General features: G+C 40.0%; 1 protein-coding gene across 1 annotated transcript in view; it reads right to left on the reverse strand.

Annotated features, from left to right (window-relative positions):
• Window positions 1-22936, reverse strand: part of SORCS3 (sortilin related VPS10 domain containing receptor 3) — a 414417-nt gene that overhangs the window by 54366 nt on the left and 337115 nt on the right. Inside the window, exon 14 of the mRNA XM_032595155.1 lies at window positions 21685-21792. Coding sequence (XP_032451046.1) covers window positions 21685-21792 — 108 coding nt within the window. The remainder of the gene's footprint in view (window positions 1-21684; window positions 21793-22936) is intronic.

Here is a 22936-nt window from a genome sequence, read left to right on the forward strand (position 1 = left end):
TAATTCAGCCTCTGTCTTCTGCAATCTTGCAAGGCATATCCTTTCATCTATATTTCTTTGGCTTCTAGCCCAGATGTCTTTACACTGTGTTTCCCAGGTCCTTCCTCAAACTGTAAATTGATACAAAAATATTTTTACTTGGGAGTGTGCTAGTCTGCTCTCCCATGTGATCACTTACGTTTGCCAGATACAAAAATTTTAAACACTGAATGTCAGGACTATAATCTTTGCTCATTTTCTCATTGGACCCCAACTAAGATCAGTGGACCCTAACTAAAACCCCTTAGCAACTTTCAGATAGTAATGTACTCCCCATCTCTCTATCCATTATTGGTTCTGGGAAGAAAAATGTTCAATATGGGCCCCCACCTATGGGACATAAGTGACTGAAATGGTCTCTTGGATGTATCTGGCTTCCCTAATTCCATTCAATATTGCATTCATTCACAGTTCTTCTGATTGGAGCCCATGGAAGCCAAGGAAATGATAGAAATGCAGCAAACTTAGCAGGAGATAAAATAAGGACTAATTTAAATTCAAGCATTTATCATCCCTTTTCCTAACTACCCTTAGAACAGATGTTAAAATTCACAATAGGATTTGTAAAAGTGAGAAGCCAGCATAGAAAGCAGGATGACCATCATGAGAAACCATGTACCTTACTCTGGGATGATAATCACCCACAAGGTGGATTAGGAGTAGAGAAAGCCCAGACTACTTCTGATTAACAAATAAAAAAACTTAATTTCCCAGATAAAAGTTTCTTATTCACTGGAAATGCTCCTCTAAAGTTACAGATCTCATCACCAGTAAGTAGGCACTGCATATTCATCCCATTTGTTGTAAATTTGGGGGGAAACAAAGTGGTTTACATATCAATTTAATATGAAAACCCAAGAGAGGTAGGGTGAAAGAACCCAAGACATGGAATATCTCTAAAAGGATAACGTGATTCCAAAATCAGGTGATACGTCTTTCAGAAAGACTTCTATGACTGTTCCAGCAACACTGAACTGTTTCCTCAGAAGCTCAAATGGTCCTATTATCTCTAGATAAGAGGTTCTCCACTGTCTCCATCAGAATCACAGAGGGCTTGTTAAATACAGATTGCCTTATTCTCTTACTTTCTTATTAGTATGTTTTGGGTGCCTCATTGCATTTCTTTCTTTCCTTTTTTAAATGTGTAGTTATTTATTTATTTATTTATTTATTTATTTATTTATTTATTTATTTTAATTTTTTTTAACGTTTATTTATTTTTGAGATAGAGAGAGACAGAGCATGAACGGGGGAGGGTCAGAGAGAGGGAGACACAGAATCTGAAACAGGCTTCAGGCTCTGAGCTGTCAGCACAGAGCCCGACGTGGGGCTCGAACTCACGGACCGCGAGATCATGACCTGAGCCGAAGTCGGACGTCCAACCAACTGAGCCACCCAGGCGCCCCTGTAGTTATTTATTTTGAGACAGAGAGAGAGAGAGTAGGTGCCACTTAGTGCAAGTGGGGGAGGGACTGAGAGAGAAGGAGAGAATCCTAGGCAGGCTCTAGTACTGTCAGCACAGAGTCCTCTGAGGGGCTCTGTCTCACCAACCACGAGACTGTGAGACCATAGGATCATTACCTGAGCCAAAATCAAGAGTGCTAATGACTGAACCACTCGGGTGCCCCTGATTATTTGCATTTCTAAAAGCTCCACAGATGATGCTGATGCTGGTCCCAAGACTATCCTTTAAGAAACATAGTTCTAGACCCCTTATCTAGAACTTAATTTTCCTACCTTTGGTCAAGTTTGTGTTAACCAATTAGAAAGCTCCTTATGGTTTGGAACACTTCTTATGCTTCTTTTTCTTCTTTTTTTTTAAAGATAATTTATTGTCAAGTTAGCTAACATAGTTTCTACAGTGTGCTCTTGGTTTCAGGGGTAGATTCATACGGTTCATCGCTTATATACAACACCCGATGCTCATCCTAATAAGTCCCCTCCTCAATTCCCATCACCCATTTCTCCTCTCCTTCAGCCCCTCCCCATCAACCCTCAGTCTGTTCTCTGTATTTAAGAGTCTCTTATGGGTTTGTCTCCCTCTCTGTTTGAAACAATTTTTCCCCTTCCCTTTTCCCATGGTCTTCTGTTAAGTTTAAGTTCCACATAGGAGTGAAAACATGTGGTATCTATCTTTCTCTGACTGACTTATTTCACTTAGCATAATACCCTCCAGTTCCATCCTCATTGTTGCAAATGGTGGGATTTCATTCTTTCTCATTGCTGAGCAGTACTCCACTGTGTACATAAACCACATCTTCTTTATACTTTTTGTATGCCATAAAGCCTTTCAATGGTAGGTGCTTGATAAAGAAACACTAATTGATTATTGAGGAACGAGGAATTCTAGAGTGTGGTTTCAATCTCAAGTCTTTGGCAAAAAAAAAGATAATTGCTAGCATGCACAAATCCTCTATCATCCGTAGTCCCACTTCCTTGCAATTACCAAGGTAAACTATTTTGACCCTCTGCCGCAGAAATGTATTCCTAACCCCACTTCTTAACTTAAAGTGTATTTTCACCAACATATAAAAAACCTATCATGTGAGATAAAGATGTAAAAATCTTGAAAATTCCACTGAACAACAAATGTTCATTACCATCACCATCACTCCTATTGCTGGAACCCCCAGAGATACACATCCAAGTCCCTGCTCATCAAGAGCTTTTGACAGGTTTGGCTCAATATCCCCTTTTTTAAGATACATACTAACCTCAAATTCAGGGCTTTGCCTTTTGTGTGTGTCTGTGTGTGTGTGACATTTTACACAGAGCCTTGGAGAAAGTAGATACCTCATACATAAATAGAAATGACTGGAACCAGGTAGCCTGCCCGTTAGTTCCCTCGAAGAAGTTGCTCCTGACCAAAGCAAAATTAATGAATTCTCTAAGCCATTCCTCACTATATGGATTTTCAGGAAAAATCAATTAAAATTTATTACTTCTGTTTTTCTTTTTACCTTGTCACCTGGATTTTTTCACAAGAGTTTTTGGCTTAAGATTCACCCTCTTCTTTGGCTCTATCAACCTAAAAGACTGTCTCTTCTTTTTTTTAAAACTCCTCTGGTATCAAATGTCTAGATTACTAATGTGACTCTGGTCAGAGAGTGCCCTCATGTGCTCCTGTCCTGTTGCTTGATTTTTAACACGCAGATGGTTTAGTCATGGTGACAAGAGTATGAGGCAAAGAAATAGAAAATATCTTTCCCTATTCCTGGTCTGCCACTAAATTAGCTAAATAACCTTGAGCAAATAACTTCATCTTTTAAACAAGCAGCTTCCTTATAGAAGATGACTTTAATCAGTGACACATATACTCAAAAGATGGAATGCAGAAACAGTCTAGGTGGAATGTGGCCCTTTTAAGATAATTTCCAAGAGTTTATTTTCTTTCAATTCTTATGCCTACCTCCAGGTGTACAAGCCATCTATCTCCTGGTGACCCCATACACAAAAGATTTATCTTTTAGAGTCATTCGTCTTTATCTCCACTGGCACTTCTTCCATAAAACAGATGCTCATTAAACAGTTCTGGGTTGATTAATGGATAGAATTAATCCATCAAAGTCATTCACTTCTTCAAAATTGGAGTAATAGCTTTATCTGCCCTTATTTCTGGGCCAAAGAACACGGTTGATCTGTGTGTCCTTTGGGGTTTAGAAAGACAAAAACAATCTTGAGAGAGAAATAGCAGCAGCTTCTCTGTCCTTTGTTATCCTGGACTTCCACAAACAATTGATTTTCTGGGACCCTAACATACCTTCTCTTACCCACCATCCAAACTTGAGTGAGACTTCTGGGGAGGGGAGTGATTAATCTGAGGGACAGAAGTGGTTCTCAAAAATAAAAAGCGGGGCGCCTGGGTGGCGCAGTCGGTTAAGCGGCCGACTTCAGCCAGGTCACGATCTTGCGGTCCGTGAGTTCGAGCCCCGCGTCGGGCTCTGGGCTGATGGCTCAGAGCCTGGAGCCTGTTTCCGATTCTGTGTCTCCCTCTCTCTCTGCCCCTCCCCCGTTCATGCTCTGTCTCTCTCTGTCCCAAAAATAAATAAACGTTGAAAAAAAAAATTAAAAAAAAAATAAAATAAAAAGAAACTTCATTAGAATTCCATACACATAAAAGTTTAGCTACTCATTAATTAAATGATTTCAAAGGGGATCTGGTTATATAATTGCTATAATTTAGGTGGAAACAATGCCACACTAAATGTAATTAGAGAAGCAGGCTCTGTGAAGATGTTTTTCTCTTTACAGGAGAGCAATTCTGGGTCACCTGATTCTCCCCTGCATAGTTCTTTTTCCTGACCTCCAATTATACCAACCTTTATACACAGTTGTAAAAGCTGAGAGAAGATTCTAGGAGAGAGTGGTTGATCACAGTCCTTCAGAGAGGAAAAGGACAAGGATTCAATACTAGAAAGAAAGGCACTAGAAAAGTGCAAAAGAAAGAACAAATGATGCTTGGGGTGGTCCGATTAAGACTTTACTGTGGACTAATTTTTGAAAGAACATCTGATTGAACTCAAGTAAGATGATACAGTGTTGTTATCAACCTGCCCCAGAACCTGCTCTTTCCCTTATCTTCCTCAGGGACTCTTACACCTGCATCTCGAGCTCTTCTAACCACTAATTCCCCCATTTATATCTGCCTGAGGAAAATTTTAAGAGAAGAAGGCCAAAGATGACTTGACAGGCCTTCCTGACTCTCCTCTCTCTGTGGCTGACTTAGCCAAGTTCTCACTCATTAGGCTAGAAACCTGTGTGTCAGCAGAAACTCAGTCCTCGACTTGGTCCTCTCTCTTAATCTCCTGCCTGACACTCATTCCTTTTCATTGCACTTCTAAATAATCTCTCATATTCACCAACTCAATGGGAATCCCATGTCCATACCCTGATAACAACAATGGCTACCACTGATGGCTATATTTTACAGCATGCTTATCATTTTCCAGGGACTCTGCTAAATGCTTCACGGTTTTTATAATCTGGAACCCCACACACATTCCCTGAGAATCATGGGTATAGTCATTTCATGTAAAGAAACTGAGGCACTAGGTTCATTTTCAAGATCAAGGTTGAACTAGGATTCAAGTTGGCATCCATGTGAAGCCAACTCTTACTGGATGCTCATCCTCCTGCTGAAGAATGTAATCCAGGCTCTCGTACTTACTGCTTACTGCCTCCTCCCTGGTTTCACTTGTTTATACCATATATCCATATTCATGAAACCAATTTTCCACCAGCTTCCAGATAGTTGTCTTTGAGCATGATTCCAAAGACACTACATGGCTGCTCAGAAACTAGCTACAGAAAAAAATAGAGATGACATTCCTAGAACTAGCATTCTATCCCAAATCTGGACCTCATAATTCTTTTCCAAACTGTTCTTCCTTCTTCCCTCTGTTCCAACCAAACTAGTCTACTTTATTTTCCACAAATGCCTACTCTACACAGATGCTTGCATATGTGCATTATATAGATATGCTGATGGTAATTGCTGTGGAACACTTAGCAGAGTCCCTGGTGGTGCATGTGCATGTTCATACACACACACACACACACACACACACACACACACACACACACATTTTACTAATTCAACACCTTTTTTTGCCATGCTATTTGCTCCTTCATTCTCTGCCTGCCCCAATCCCATTCTAAGCTCCCAATGAAATGTCACCTCCTCTTAGAAACATTCTTTAGATATTGCAAGTCTAAGGGATCTCTCCCTCTTCTAAGCTTTTGACGTCCTGTATGAGCAGATGCTGATCTTCTCCCCCAGAAACAGAGGCTTTTCCTCAGTTTCTCTAGCTTTCTGCTTCAGTGACACCATATTCTCCTTTCCTTACTGGTACTTCTGTAAGTGTACTTCTCACCTATCTCTTCTTCCCCTCATTTCTGACTGTGGTAACTTAAGTCTTCGTCTTCTTGGTTCTTACACTTGACCTTGGCAATCGTATTTATTTCTGCAATTTCAAACTCTTTGTAAAAAACTCCCAAGGTACCTACTCTTGTCCTTGAACTTTCATAAGCTCTAGTCATGACTATCAGGATAATACCTTTGAATTTGATTTAAAAGCCACCCTACAGTAGCCTCCATCTATCTTTGTAATATTATCTCCTGCTCTCCTCCATGTTACTTGCACTCAAGCATAATTTTGTTCATTCCACCAAAAGCAGCATGATTTCCTAGTGCCTGATTTTCCTCTGCTTGGGGATGCTATTCCCCACATCTGATTTTGTCCAATTCCCACTCATTCTGCAGGTCTCAAGTCAAACAGTAGAGGGGGTGATGGGAAATAATGCATTGGCGTGAAAGGAAAGGAGGGATAGTTTTTCAAATCTAAATATTTCATAGCGGCTGTTTAGATTTCTTCTTTAAAAACAAAACTACCCCCAAATGACCCAGGCTTTTGTTTCCAAACATATGATGTCTTTTCCTTTATTTTCTTTATCATAATTCTATTTTAATATTTTGATCTAATTATAACATTTAGAGAGAATATGACCTCAGTTATATCAGCTCTTTGGAATTAGTCCATAATTTCCATGGGGCCCAGTGTATGGTCAATTTAAAAAAAAATTAAATGTTTGCTTAAAAAATATATATTCTCTATTTGTTGAGTAGAAGTTGTATACAGGTCTTTTAAATAAAACTTACTAATAGTATTCACACCAAAATCATACTCCTTGATTTGACTCCTTGTTCTATTGATTTCCATGTGAAATTATTAAAATATTTCCTATGATACTGCAAATATTCCATTTCTCCTTGAGTTTTTTGTACATTTTTGCATTATGTAATCATAACACTACAGATTTTGAGATTATTCTATCTTCTTGATAGATTATTCTATTAGGTTTAATTCAAATGCTAACTTTTCTATTATGTTTTCCTTGATATTTCCTCCTCTTCCACTCCTTTCCTTAAGAAGAAAAAAAAATATCTTTCCTCTGAATTTTTGTAGCATTTTTTCTGTACTTTGGGTATTACCCTTAGTACTTCCAGAAGGTATCAAAATTAATACACTATGTACATAAGTGTGTTATCCTCCTTGCTAGATTTTAAACTCTTAAAAGTTTGCAACTTATGACAAGCCATCCTTGTCATATATTTATTGTCTGAGAGCCAACAGAATGAACTAGTTAAACACACAGGTGTTATTATCAGATAGGGCAAGATGTGAGTGCCAATCCCAGACCCAATGAAAGTCTTTACACACATTAATTAGACTTCCGTTTTCTCATGTGCAAAATGAGGATAATAACAGTACCTAACTGAGTGCTGAGGTTTAAATGTGTCATATATTTATAGTGTTTTGTATAAACTAAGAAGTAAATAATTTTAAATTATTAATATTTTTATGTAATAGCATCTAATTATGATAATTTGCTTTATGTCCTTTGTTGGATGACTGAGAACTTTGTGGGCAGATAGTGTACCTTATGCTTTTATATACCCATGATCTCTACAAGACTGCAAACAGTAGGCTCTCTAGTAGAAGTCAGTCAAATAACAATAATAATCAGGAATATCAATATTTGTGATTATTTACTGAACCCTCACAGTTCATTAACCACTTTGTATGGATTATGTCATTTCATTTATTATTCTCATTTAACAGATAGGGAAACTAAGGCTCAAGTTAAATAACTCATCCAAAAAGAATTATAGAGCAAGTAGGTGTGGCAGCCAGTCCAACTTAGGCAGTTGCTGCTAATATTATAACACAGTTTTCAGCACTGTGCTTTTAGCAAGGCCCATATCTCTTTTAAGTATTTCATGATTCATTAGCAATCATGGACTGCACAGTTTGTCACTGAGGTTTGGGCATGGGGGTCCCCTTAACAACAGCTCATTATAGGCTGCTTGCACAAAAGACAAAAACCCCATGAGATATATAAAACTGAAAGTCCAATTGGAGGAAGGAAGAAAAATCTGCAGAGAAGATATATCCAGAGAGCTTCAATTATGACCCAATTTGTCTCAAGTTCTAAAGCATCAACTATGTGGATGATTATGTACTTGAACCTGAACTATGACAATCTTTATTGGTTCTGCCTCTATTTGGGAGTCCTTTGGGCATGAAAAAGGACAAACAGAATTATAAAGTCTTAGTCATCCAAGAGTCATTAGGGACAAATCATTAACCCAACCCCTTCATATGCTGGCTAGGGAAAACAATGATGTACTGGTTTGCTCAAGAACACAAAGAACTAGGACCCAAGACTCCTGGAACCCAGCTCTTCCTCCCATGTTGACTACTTTTCATGGGAAGCCTTTGCAGCATGCAGGCTGAGCCATGATTTGCCAGGGGTGAGAGAAGTGCATTACTGGAAGAATGAAGGGTACACCAGAGACCATATTCAGGGCTATGGCAAACAAGGAAGTCTTCAGCCAAGACTTTCCTTCTACATTTTGCTGGCTTTTCCTTCAGGCTTCTGTGTCTAAAGGATGCTCCAGGTTTTCCAAACTCTAGCCTGCCAATCTGGAACTACAGATAAGTGCTCCAGGTTCTTTCAAGAGAGAGAATTTTTCTTTGATTTGTTAAGATATAGCATTCCTCTGTACACTCTACTGAATCAAATGAATCATCAGAATGACACAGACAATGATATACCCTGGTTTCTGAGGAAGTGAGCCTGCTTTCCTCCAAAGGCAGCTTAGCTCTTCTCACTAAGTTAGGTGAAGGTCAGAGATCCCATAGGTGAAGGTCAGAGATCCCAGAGTGATGGAGTCTAAGTTCAGCTTCACAGGTAGGTGGCAACCGGGCTGGAGGGTAGACACAGACCTTCAATTTATAAATGAGGGAGAAGGACTATGGTTACCAGGGAAAAAGAATTTTCCCACTGGTCCAGGTGTTACCTCCACATGGATATGCAGAAAAATGTTCCCTAAATAAAATATTCTGCAATAAGCTAGTCTGGCTACCGACAATTTCCCCAATTGACACACTGGATTTATTTCTCTAAGTAAACAGTTAAACCTGCTGTGGATTCCTGTGAGTCACACACCATCTTCGCTGCCAACCCCAACCAGGACTTAGAATTAGCCATTGCTAGGAAACCGCAAATCCCAACTCAATCCTTTTACTCAAGCTTGACTCCTTTCACTGGCTGGATGTCATTAATTTGAGAGCAAATTATTAGAAACCTGGAAAACAGTTCTGAAATGCCTGCAGATTTATGATGAAGTCATTTCACAAAAGGTCACAGGCAACCCTGCTATAATTAAATCTTTCATTAATTTTTAAAATACACAATAACTTACAAATGCATCATAAATTAACCAGATGACCTTGAAGAAATTATTTAGAGCACTGCTTCATCAGAAGCCACTATCTAGCAATTTCCTGAATTTTTATTTTATGAGTGGGGTTTGTCTATTTTCCATTCTTGTTTTTGATTGGGTTCCAGTAGCCTATTTATTTGAAATGATTTAGTATTAATTTACTCAGGGCATTAGTTAGCACTGAAAAGTGATGGTGGGTAGTTAAGACTCTCCCTTCCCTTAGGTCACAACCTCAAAAGTAGAGTGTGACCTACAAAATCACCAAAATATAATTAAATGCAGCTCCTTACATTATCCAGGAGATACTTTTTTCTCATATGTATATTTTGATAAACGATTTCCCTTTCCTCATTATCAAAAATTAGAAAACTATAAAAAATGTATAGATGAGAAAATAAAGGACCCATTGGAGGTAACCACTCTTAATAATCTGTAATGTTCCTTTCAATTCATTCACAGTGTTGTTTTTTCTCAAACTAAGATACAAGTAATAATGAGAAACCACAGCCAGGGTCAGAATTGCTGAAAGTTAGAGGTGCCCTGAGGTTTATAGCAATCTCTCCTCTCTTCTCCTCTCCTCTCCCTCCCCTATCTCATGTGCGCCCACATCACCACTACCACCATTAAAAGCTCACAATCAGATTATAGAACAGATTCCATAGCATTAGACCTGAAATAAACCTCATACAAAACTGTTCTTTCTTCTGTAGGGTGTGGAAGAGGCTTTAGAACATAAACTTCCTGTCAGAAGAGCCTTTGACTACCTTGTGTATGTCTTAGACCAGCTCCTGGAACTCTTAGAACAGTGCCTATCTTGTAGTGAGCATGCAATGCATCCTGTTGAATAAAGATCTAATAAGTTCTTGTAATAGAGGCTTGATACATGTGGTTCCCCGAGTCCTTTTCTAAATATCTAGTTCTCTGTGGAAGGCCCAGGCTCCCCAAGCCTTCTCCTGCTTCCTGCCCCATAAGCCTTCCTTTCTACTTCCACGGAGTAAGCTCCTGAGGACCTATTTCAAATCAAAGCGGAAAGAGCAGTGTTCTGAGAAGGCCAGCCATCAGCAGCCCGCAGTTGTTGGTCTCCAGAAATTTAGGCCACATCCTTGGCTACTGGTGTGTGTCCATGCCACCTGATTGTTTTCCCATTAGGGTGTAGATGGGCTTAGCACTAAAGGAGGTCAGCAGCTGCCTCAGAATTACACTGAGTGAAAGTGAGACAGGAACTAGACCTTAACAGAAATAGGCAGGGGAGCAGCAGCAAGGGATCCTGCACACAGAGCCTGTATTAGCTGCACGATGCTCCGATCTGTGAGACGGCAGACAGAGGCGGGGATTAGCAGGCTTGAAAGCAAGTCCTGGAAGAGGCAGAGGGTGGAGGGGAAGTTGAGAAAGAAACTGAAGGTTTAGCATTGGAACCGACAAGGCAAAGGGAAGAGAGCTGATTTTTTACAAGTATGTAAAGACTCTTTCTGTGTCCAAACAACATTGATTCCTTTCTCAAATCTGAGTTTTGACATTTTAAAGTTTTAACATTTGAAATTTTGAGTTTAAAATTTGGAATTTTAAAGTCTGTGTCAGTGGGTTAGAAACCAGTCATCTGTGGGCCTGTGAAAGATGAGTCAGGAGTTGGTGGATGAAGGGGGACCTAAGAGATGCAAACAAGGAGATGATGGATGTTCAAGACAAGAGGGACTACATGGGAATAGAAAGAGCTGGAAGAAAGGAGAAGGAGTGCCACCTGGTTTTCCCATGGCATTATATTTCTCAGCCTCCAACTTTGTGTCAAATTCTGAACCAAGAGATAAAAAGAATCCTAAAGAGAATAAAATTCAACCCCTACCCTTAAATATTTGCCAGTCAGTCCAATGGTATCATTCAATCCCTATGTATCTGATGAGTACCAATCGTGCACAAGCCTCCATGTCCACGGCTCTGGGAGATGATGAATAAGACAGTTGTAAACTCTATGACTCTGATGGACTAAAAAATCCCTCACACTCCCACCACCAAAATGACCAATGCGTAAAACAATTAGAAAACCGTGCAAAAGTAAAGATGATGATAACAATACGCCGTGACCCAGCAATTCCACTTGTAGGTCTGTAGCTCTGAGACTTCTATCTAGGCACTTGGAGGCATGCACAGAGATACAAGAATACTGTTTGAAATAGTGTAAAAAACTGTTTGAAATAGGGGCGCCTGGGTGGCGCAGTCGGTTAAGCGTCCGACTTCAGCCAGGTCACCATCTCGCGCTCCGTGAGTTCGAGCCCCGCGTCGGGCTCTGGGCTGATGGCTCAGAGCCTGGAGCCTGCTTCCGATTCCATGTCTCCCTCTCTCTCTCTGCCCCTCCCCCGTTCATGCTCTGTCTCTCTCTGTCCCAAAAATAAATAAACGTTGGAAAAAAAAAAAATTAAAAAAACTGTTTGAAATAAGCTAAATGTCCACTGATAGGAGAATGGAGACATAAGCAGCACATATTCATATCATGACAGAATGCCATACAACATTAAAAGTGTCTGGGCCAGATGGATATGCCCCAAGATAGATAATATTGAATGACAGACTCATGTAGGAGAATGATAGCATTTAGATAAATTATGCACCTTAAAAACAAATAAAGCAATACTACATATATGTTTGTGGATAATTAAATATGTACTAAATGTGTCAACACGCACTGCAAGGATATATATCAAATTAATGGCAGTCACTGATCTGTGGAGGAAATAAAAAAACAGGGTCTGAAAATGGGCAATAATGAGAAGACAAACTCTACTGGGATGCCCTGTACATTGATTAAAACAAATCTGAAGCCAGAGTCATAGTGTGTTAACATAATATTAATTCCAAGGGGTTGGTACACAGGTGCTCATGGGATTATTCTTTGTATTACTGCATTTTTGAAACTTTCAAGGAGAACTTCAAGAAACAACACAGGTATGAAATTGTGGATGTAGAATCTATATTGGAAATCACAAATGGAAACTCTTAAAGGAGCCAGAAGGGCAGCTTGAATGGACCATGAGTGAGCTGAAGAATTGGAGCAGACACATGCACATCAGGAGACAGGTGGGGCAGGAAATAGCATGTCCAGTCCAAAGGGCAGCTGTCATACAGCTCTAGAAAACTTCTGGACTATGAGCATTCAGGTTCAATGCTGCCAGATGTTTCCAACTTTGCAAATTTTGACTCCATTAAAAATAGTGCAGACCACACTAAATACACCTGTGTGCCGAACCCTGCACCTTAAGAAAGGAAATTCAATGAAAGGGAACGAGTAAGAGCTGAAGGAGCTGAGGAGGGCTTCCTGAAAGAGATGAGCTGCCTATGTGGGTAGAATAAGAAATGAGGAAACTTCTAAGTCATTCCAAATGATTTGCCTATTCAATATTTCATAAAGGTGGGCAATAGAGATAGAGTTTGTGGGAAGGGGAGGTTTGTAGAAACTGTGTCAAAGATTCACACTAGGTTTGTAACAAGCCACGGTAAATTAAGCTCCATGTGCCCTGTCCTTCAGAGTCAACAAATTACAACCTGTGGGATAAATCTGGCCTGCTATCTATTCTGGAAGGTCTACAAGCTAACAACAGTTTTTAAATGTTAGGGGAAGAAAAGCAAATGAATAATGGTATTTTATGACATGTAACAATTGCATGAAATTCAAATTTCAGTGCCTATGAGTGAAGGTTTATTGGAATACCCTGAGGCCCATTCATTTGCATATTGTGAACGGCTCTGGCTGCTTTCACACTAGATTGGGGATCAAGTAGTTGCATCGAAGACCCTGTGGCCAGCAAAGTCTAAAATCATTAGGGAAAATCTTTGTGGACCCCTATCTGGTTGGCCAAAGTTCTTCCCTGCAAGTGACTCACATCTTGTTCATTAGACTAGAGAGATTACAAACATCTCTAACGTTCCTCTGTGGAGCTTATTTCCACTTAATTCTCACATCCATGTCAGGAAACCCAAACTCAGAGGGAGAGCAGATAAGGCTTCCAAGGTCACATGGATGCTAAGTGGAAACCTGAGCCCTGTCCCTGGAGTGTGGAGCTCTAAAACCCATGCTCTTGGCCATCACCCCATCACACACAGTCGTTTTTTGGTCAAAATAAATCTTTTCCTTCCAGGCTATTGCCAGCCTCCCGTACATCCCAGTATCACCTAAAACCCCCTACAATCGGCATACATTCTGCTTCTGTGTTCCTTGGCACAAGGAGGAGTGTGCTTCTGAAATGATGGACGTCTGTTGACAACCTGAAGAATGTGAGCCCGGCAGCCAGCCTTAGAGGCAGTGACTTCAGAGTTCCACTGGATTTACCGATTACTCGAATGACTTACTTTGGGCAAAGTAAAATCGGGTTCTTCCAGCAAATAGCAGAGAACTGAAAAACAGATCAATGGAAGCAGCACTGGTTCATTTCCAACGACTTTATCAGATGCAGTTACCAGAGGCTAAACAATGCATTTATGCTCAGGGTTGGGTCTCTGCATGGCACTAAGGCTATATTTAAGGGCATGTTCCCTGCTAAGCATGTGGTCACAGTCTCGTGAGTGGAAAGAAGGTCTTCATTTTTTTTCACCTCTGCGGTTTTGGGGTTTGTATAATTTTCTAGGTAAAATATTCTTTCTCCCCCTTCACTATGGCTATTAGTTCCGCTAGTGGAACAATGGATCTGAGATTTATGCCAATTAGAATTGGATTTATACAAGGAGTCAGTGAGGCAATTGGCCCTAGACAATTTGCTGCAAGTATCTCTACCTCTCACTGTCCCCTCTGCAGGACAGGCATGGTCTACTGCTCCATGTTTGCTCATAATGCTCCCTGTCTCCTTCTTGTCTGCAGAGTCACAAAACCTTTTCCAGCTATTCTATCTTCAATCTCTTCTTTGATGTCTCATAGCAACTACAATTTGCCCCATACCTTCCAATGTAATCCTTCTCCAGTTCTAGCACATGTTCACCATATCTTTTCAAACAGGTTGTGTTTGAATGGGTCTTCTGTGACTTGGTGCCTGGAGGACAGTGGCCATCCATCAATACTTAGTGAATAGCTAGCATCCTGTCACTCTTGTTCCCACACACCACGGTCCTTTATTGAACAAACCTTGGAGAATTCTACTACCTTTCCTCAAATTTCAGCTCTTAGCCTGACATTTGAAATTCACAGTCCTTGCTCTCAATTTGCCTCCTACTGAACTTGTGAGGTGAGCAGTGAATTTCTCTGAGCCTCAGTGTCCTCATCTGCTGAGTGATGACAATCTGATCTACACAGCAGGGTTGTTGGGAGAAATCTATAAAATCCAATTTGAGAAAGTGCTCAGGTACCTGACAAAAAAGAAGGTGTTGAACAGACACAGACGGGTAAGAAGGTACTTCTTACGCCTGGCAAGAAGCATCCACTTTCTTCCAGGGAAGCAGGACTTTCCTTTTGGTTTATTGTTTTTCCCCTGAGAGATTATCAGGTTCTCCCTTGCTCTTGTTAAAGATCAGCTAAATCACAGCCAATGGGCTCAAATATTTTATATCAAGAAAGAATTTCAAATGTAGCTTTGAGAATGTAGGAAAGCAGTGTTTCTCCATTTGATTCAACATCTGAGTCAAGCAAAAAAGAGTTCTCCTTAGCATGCTAATCTGGGGGCAAATACTACACCAAAGAGGCCCGAGTACTCCAGCAGCTGCAAGCAACTCATCCCATCAGGTAGAGAGCCACTGTCTGAGGTGGCAGTAGGCCCTCTGTTTGTCAATCATCCAGTCCCGTTCTCAGCCTTAAGTAATAAGAATGGTCACATTTCACAATGAATTAGGCTAGACTAGATGGTTCCTATCAAGGTTACCAGGGAGATGCCGAAATAATAACATTTGAAAAGACGGTGGGAAAAAAGAGCAATGAAAGTAAGTAAACCCCATGCCTGCAAGCTGGGGACTGTCTCTCCCACACGAATTCCCTGTAGAGCTCATGTTCCAAGGTACCATGCTCCCCAAGCACTGGCTTTCAGGAGAAGTGGAAGCCGGGCAGACTCTTGTGAATGGTTGAGGAAATTCGGAATCACCCCCTTTTGGTTCTCGTTCTCCAGCTGCCTCTTGGTGGCCACACATCATTCCATCCCTTGTGTCATCACACTCCATACACACCTCTGCACACAGAATGCTGATTCCTACTCAACTCCCAGACCCTCATTACTTGCAACTAGTAGATTCTGATCATAGCACTTCAGAGTCCAGATAAGTCACTAGAATCACAATAGTGGTGAGATTATTGGGGACCATAAAATGCATTTGTTAATTCATTCATTTATTCATTTAATCACTGACATATACACCATCATATCCTAAACACTGGTAAACATATAGCACTCAAAGAACAACATACACAAAGATCCTCCCTCACAGAACTTAAAGTCATATGTGTGTGTTTACACACACACACACACACACACACACACACACACACACACACACGTGTCTGTGGATCAAGGGCAGATGAAGGTGGAGGAGGAAGCTACTGAAAAACAATGCCATTTTCGTTAAATATTTATTGTCCAAAGCATGGTAAAGGAAAACTACATAGGGCTAAGACAGCATGTGGCATGAGGGTCCTCAATGTGATATGGTGGGCTAAAGAAAGTGTGCCAGAAGAGCTGATACTTAAGCTGAGACCTGAAAGATATCCAGAAGTTTGGTTGTTCAAGTTCAGAAGGCAAGCACATTCCATACAGATATACAAAAACCCAGGGGCAGGAAGGCACCAATGGATCAGAGAAAAGTAGTCAGTGTTGGGGACAGAAATGAGATCCCAGTCGTGTGATCAAGTATAGACATTTATAGACTATTGAATGACTTAATCCTAAAGGCAACAGAGAGACTTCCATGGGCTTCGAGAAGAGGAATGGCATTACCATATTTTCAAATTCAAGAACATCACTCTGGATACAGGTCAAATTCTTAAACATAATTAAAGACCCTTCAAAATATCAATCCCTTGAGACCCAGCCATGTACTCTTTTGTGGCACTTTGCTTTGTTTGGTTCTTTGTCTTGAAATCAGTCATTGTTTCAACAAATAATTACTGACCTTCTACAATGTGGCAATTCCTCTTTCAGGAGGAGTACTGAGGTTACAGTACTCAATAAAACTGAAAAAAATCTGTGCTTTCTTTGAGCTTATATTCCATTACCTATTAATTGGTTCTCCACTGGTGAACTGCTATGAAATTTCAAGACCAACTCAATCATCACTTTTTTTTTGTATGTGTGAAGTTTTCACTTCCTTTTACTCATATCCTGGTTATACAACCAGGGTTCTTTGATGATTGGTATATCTCCTTCCCCAAACACATTGGTGTGAGTGTTCTTTGAAGGTAAAAAGAATTGTATTTACCTCTTTAATACCCTCTAAGAGACTCTGAAACATATTAGAAGCTCATTACACAATTTTCAATTATAAACTGTGTATTATTCAGAGCTCTCCAGAGAAACAGAACCAATAAGTTATACATATACAGTTGACCCTTACCCTTGAATAATGCAGGGGGGGTTAGGGGCATCAAGCCTCTGCAGAGTTAGAAATCGTATTACTTTTGGCTCCCCCCAAAAACTTAATTTTTAATAGCCAAATGTTGACTGGAAGTCTTACTGATAACATAGTCACTTAGTACATATTGTGTATGTTATATGTATCACATAATGTATTCTTACAATAAAGTCAGCTAGAGAAAAGAAAATCACAAGGAAGAGAAAAAATACATTTATAGTACTGTACTGTATTCATTGAAAAAAAAATCCACATATATGTAGACCAGTGCAGTTCAAACCTATTGTTCAAGGGTCAGCTGTATATGTGTGTATATACATACATAGAGAGAGACAGAGAGAGAGAGAGAGAGAGAGAGATTTGCTTACTATAAGGAACTGGCTTACACAATTATGGAGGTTGACAAGTCCCAAGATCTGTAGGGTGAGTCAGCAAGCTGGAAACCCAAGAGAGCTGATAGAGTAGTTCAGGCTTGAAACCCAAGTGGATTTTTTAGTTGAAATTCAAGGACAGAAAAAGCCATGTCCCTCAGTTCAAAGGCAGCCAGCCACTCAAGAGGAATTCTCTCTTGCTCAGGGAAAGCTCAGCCTTTTTGTTCCATTCAGACTTTTAACTGACCGGATAAGCCCCACAAACATTAGGGAGGGCAGTCTGCTTTATGATTGAAATATTAATCTTACCCAAACACATCCTCACAGAAATATGTGTGACCAAATATCTAGGCACCCAGAGGCCCCAGTCAAGCTGACACAAAATTAACCACTGTATCCTGATAAATATTTACATCCTCTAAATGAAGGTAGCAAGATAAAGCGATATAACCTCAGTGAGAATGAGCTAGCCTTTCTTTCTCCCTGACCAAAGCTGAGCTACAGAGTTAGGGTTAAGCACAAGGAGAAAAATCCAGAATTCAAACAGCCTACATCATTAGTAAGTTTTTGGTTAAATGACAAGAGGAAGCACATTTATCCCCAAATGGACTCCCTGCCCTCACAGTGCTTAGGGAGTATATCATTTTTTTTTGAGCTCCTGCTTCCCTCCATGTCCTTGTCATTCCATGAGGGGAAAGCACTGGTTAGCCAATTGGGCCACCTGGGTTTAAAGTCCTTTTCAAATCTGAGGGAGAGACAAAAATTGCCTCTTGGCAATCCTTCCAGGGCTCACACTTGTGGCTGCCTGAAGAACCCTGACAAAACCTCGATTATTTTCATACCAGAGAAACTCTGAATTTGATGAAAAGTTAAAAACAGGAAGCCTGAATTGTTCATACTTGGTTGGACAACTGCTTCCAAACGCATCTTAATTTCATGAAAATACCTGCCTGTCCCAAATCCCATGTAAGGCAATGATGCCCTCCCCTAGTTCCTGCTACTTACTAGCATTTAAAGTATCTTGATAAAGAAGGTAGAAGGGGCAGAAGCTGTGACTGCTCTTGCGGAGTCTTGGTGGGGAGGAAAGAAAAATAGGAGTGCTATCTCGTCTTTTTGGTAAATGGTTTGGCCCTGAGGTCAATCTCCTTCGTATCCATGTGATGAGCTAAACTCTATCTGAAGCTGAGAAAAAAATTATTACCATGTAAGATTAGATGAACACAGAATTTAAAATGTAGCCTTAAACTTGCTGGGGAATGCCAGGTCATGTAGAGACTGGTGTATATATGATATCATTCAAAGCAATGCCCACGATAAGCATGCAATGCATTCAAAGAGGGCTCATACAAGAAAATGCAGGATCAATCACATTATGGGATGAGAGGAAAACAAAATAAAAGGGGGACTGGTATCTACCTTTGGTACAAAAGCAGGAAACACCTGACTTTAGGATCATGTATACCTTCACTGCCCAAGTTCTAGGACTATGTCAGGTTTGACTATGAAATGCAGCCATATCTGGCTTGATAAATTCAAGCAGAATCCACAACCTTCTTGAATGCACACTTGCCTTATGGAATTTAGAATTCAATACTTTAAATCCTTGATGGACATGTAAAGTCCTAGAAAAGAGGGAAGGTTTTCTTTCTATAGCTAGTGATTAAGTGAAGGATAGGAAATAATTTGGAAAAGTTAGTTCATGTCAAAGATCTTCATGAAAAAAGATGATGGTATTCCCAGTATCCCATATGCTTCCCAGAATTCACAAGAAAACATTTTAATCTCTTGGCAGAGTATTCTGGGTAAAATGACAGAGTCATTTGTATGTCACATTTATTTAATGTACAATCCGGTAAACTTTATGAAGACAGGAATTTCTCTGATTTGTTCATCTAGAACAGTATCTACCACATAGGCACCAACGATATTTTTAACTTCTATTACTATTTTTTTTTTTGCAGTATAACTATAAAGGTCATACCAGGCCCCTAGATCCTTGAGATTTCTCTCTACTTGTATCTGTTACCTATCTCTCTCTCTATACATACATGTATAGGTAAATGTGTATGTGTATGCGTCTGTATTTATATACACTTGCATATACATATTTATGATAGATGTATATATATAGATTTACTAAATCATTTGTATCTTAGAAATACAACTTATATTATGATGCTTCCTTTGAACATCCAGAACTTACACTTCCACCATACATTATTGCTGCATATGCAACAAATGGTGAAGCTTTAGACTCTAGGCATCAATAATATACTGTATCTTAAATACTGTGTACGCTTATACAGCTACACTTGAATACAGAATTGTTAACTTTTAATAAAGTGATTTCTCAGCTTAGCAACAGAGTCTGTTTGTTTAGAAACTTTCATTAGAAATTTGGACAGTGAGACAGTTCTATTTAGGGTGTATTTTAAGAAAATGGGAAGAAATTCCTGGACAAAACTCAGATTACAACCTTACATCCTGAGCAACAAAGTCTGCAGGAAATCCTTGCTCATCTTTTATGACAGAACTGTCCAGAAAAGTCTTACCATAACACAGGTTCACATCTACAGACATCAGTTAGTAACATAATATACCCCATGGAGAATCAGAGCAGCTCTTCATAGGGTTTGACATTGTATCTTTCAGTTTTCAACCACAGAGCTCCAGGATCCAACCCAGCACCTAAGGCATAGCAGAAGCTCAAAAATGAGCATTGAGTCTTTAAAAGACACAGTTCACCGCCCCTGGAGTTAAGGGATAATATTTTCCTGGCAATTTGGGAAATTCGGAGAGAATTAAAGAGAATTTAAAATCACTCTTTGTTGCACTTGTCCAAAACATTTTAAAGGTATTCTTGTGGAACCATTCAGATTTTCTATTATAAACCTTTTTTTTTCCCCCAGTAATGAGGATACTGGAAATCCTAGACTGTTTCTGTATACAAGTCCTGTAGACATGACACCCTTACAGGGCTTCTGCTAAACTTGCTAAAAAGGCAAAGAATTTTAGGATTTCAACATTTTTAAAAGAAGCAGGAGTGATTCAGTCTTAAAATGAAGAAATGAAGATATAGCGTGGTTAGCTACCAGACAGGTAATCCACAGCCACAGGATTCTACAGAATTCTAACTCAGGTGTCCTAAACCTGGGATCAGATTTTGTCCATTTATTATATTTGTTTGTTTTCCCCCACTTGTGCACCATTTCTTCTGTTATTTTTTGTCAGTTTTTTTCTGTCACTCTGAAAGCCCAGTGTGCGTGTGCGTGCTGGTCAACACTTTGGGTGTGAGAATGGAAGAAGAGGGGTGGAACACGGCAGAGGAGTCAAGTTGGTGGCCAGTTTATGACCTCTGATCACAACTGCATAGCTGTAGTTAAGACCGATTTTTTAAATGATACCCTGGGAAAAAGATAAGACATGGAACTAGCCATTTGCTCCTGTATCTGCCTTCCCTTCAAAGCCGGTTAAGGAATACTGGAAGAGACTGATTCAAACCACAAAGACATTTGTAACGCAAAGTTTCAAAGAACAGCAGTGTTCCCTAGAGGAGGAAGACCAGACTCTTCTCCCAAACCAGCAGAGAAGCATTCTGGGAGCCCTTCTGTGCCAACTCCATGACACGGCAGATTCCCCCTAATCTTACCCAGAAGACTCCCTCAATTCCATTCAGTGATAATTAAGGCATAGAGTGTTCTAGTCACTTGAAAGTGAAGGAGGCGAGGGTGGTATTGGCTGGTAGAAGGTTACCATAACTATCTTCCCATATCCCTCACGTACACACATGCACACAAACGCACTTAGGTGATCAACTTTTTAGGAATTAAAATTATATAGAGTTTTAAAAAATCGTAGCAACTTACTATTTTCTTTAACATTCAGAAAATATTTCAGGAATTGTTAAAGCCTTAAGATGATCTATTCTCAATGTAAAGGGATATACAAAAACATTCACAGCAAATTAACTTGAAGTAGAACAACAACTCCGTGGTGTGTGTGTGTGTGTGTGCGCGCGCGTGTGCATATGTGCATGTGTGCACGCGTGCCACAAGCTCCAGGAGTACTTAAAATATTCTCTTATTTTCAGTATGTGGGCTATTTTGTTTGCTCTGTCCCTGTGCCTCGCCCCCTACTGGACAGTTTTGGAAAGAAAACACGTCTAAAGACTGAAGTTTTCCATTTGCTTGGATTTTGGACACATGGAAATTTACAATATCTTAAATTCTGTTAGAAAAATCTTAACTGCTCAATTAGAAGCCTAGCTTCTCAGACGCTGTCAGTAGCCTTCCCAATCAGTGGGTATAAGGTTGCATATTTCCATTTTACAGATGAGGAAACTATGGACCAGATTGAAATGCTTTGGTGTTGGATTCCCTGGGAAAACCCGTGGCCTCAGTGGAAACAGAACCCAGTTCTTGAACTCCTTTCGGCCACAGCAAAACAAGTACTCACGTCATGATTTGGGTCTCCACTCCCGCCTCCACCAGAGCCCCGTCAACAAAGAGAGGAACCGAAGTGAAACCATACTTGTCCCAGGAGTGGCCCTCGTCAAAACTCACCCTGGGTTGGAAACAAGTACATGGAAGAGACAGCTGAAAATAAAACCATACTCTTTTGCAACAATTTTTCAGGTTATTAAATTCTCCTCTGTATCTCACTTTCTGGCAGTTTGAATTATCAATAGGCATTAATCTTCAGCATCTCCCTATATTATTATGAGATTTGATCAAAACTGTAATTCCTGTCCCAGGCAGAGATAGCACCAGACTGCAGAAATATTTCAACATATTAGAATCAAAACACACACACACACACACACACACACACACACACCGACACCACCAACCAACCCAAGCAGGAGGACTTAGTGGATGGAGTGTAACGTTTCAAGTACTCAGAATAGAACTGAGGTTCAATTTACAGCACAATCAATTCAGTCCCTGGAGTTTCTGACACAGATAAATTGAGTAGTGCGGGGTGTAGCCTATGGGAGGGGAGGTGTGTGTCTTTCAGATCAAACCTTAAGAAAAGCAATTTCCTATTTGTTCAGAATGAACGTTAGGATCATTTTCCCTCCCCAGTGCCACTTTAAGGAGCTGTTAGAGATGAGTGCTGAGTGTCAAAGACATTCTAGACAATACTATCCCATCTTTTGTCCAGCGCTAAGAGAAAGGTCTGGCCCTCTGTGGACACAGCACCTGAAACTCTTTAAAGAGAAGGTTACTAGTGGAGGAGACTGGGGCAATTCTGTGTGCTTGCTTCTTTTCCTTTCTTGATATTGTCAAGTACCTGACCCTCCTTCTTCCCCAAAGCAGCTTTATTTGCTTTATTCCCTGTGCTCCCTCCTCCTGGCCATATTAATTCTTAATTCTTCCCTGACTCCATAACTCAGGATTCTCTGAGTTCAACTATAGGAACTCTGTAGGCTTTTCCTCTCATAGTGCTGAGTGATAACTTCTTAATGGATCTTAAATCCACCAGTTCAAAACGAAAATCTTCAGAGTTCAGGGGTCATGTATGTCTTGTTAATTGAATGCTTTCCTAACACCACCCACACATCTTTATTATAAGATTTCTTACATGATATTACATATACATTTAGATAAATACGTGTCTGATTTTTCCACTGAACTGTGAGCTTTTTGAGGTCAAAGTCCATATTATTCATTTTTGCATTCCTAGCACCTAGCAGAAAAACAGGCAC

This window comes from Lynx canadensis, chromosome D2, assembly GCF_007474595.2.
Source record: "Lynx canadensis isolate LIC74 chromosome D2, mLynCan4.pri.v2, whole genome shotgun sequence".
NCBI classification, from domain to species: Eukaryota; Metazoa; Chordata; class Mammalia; order Carnivora; family Felidae; genus Lynx; species Lynx canadensis.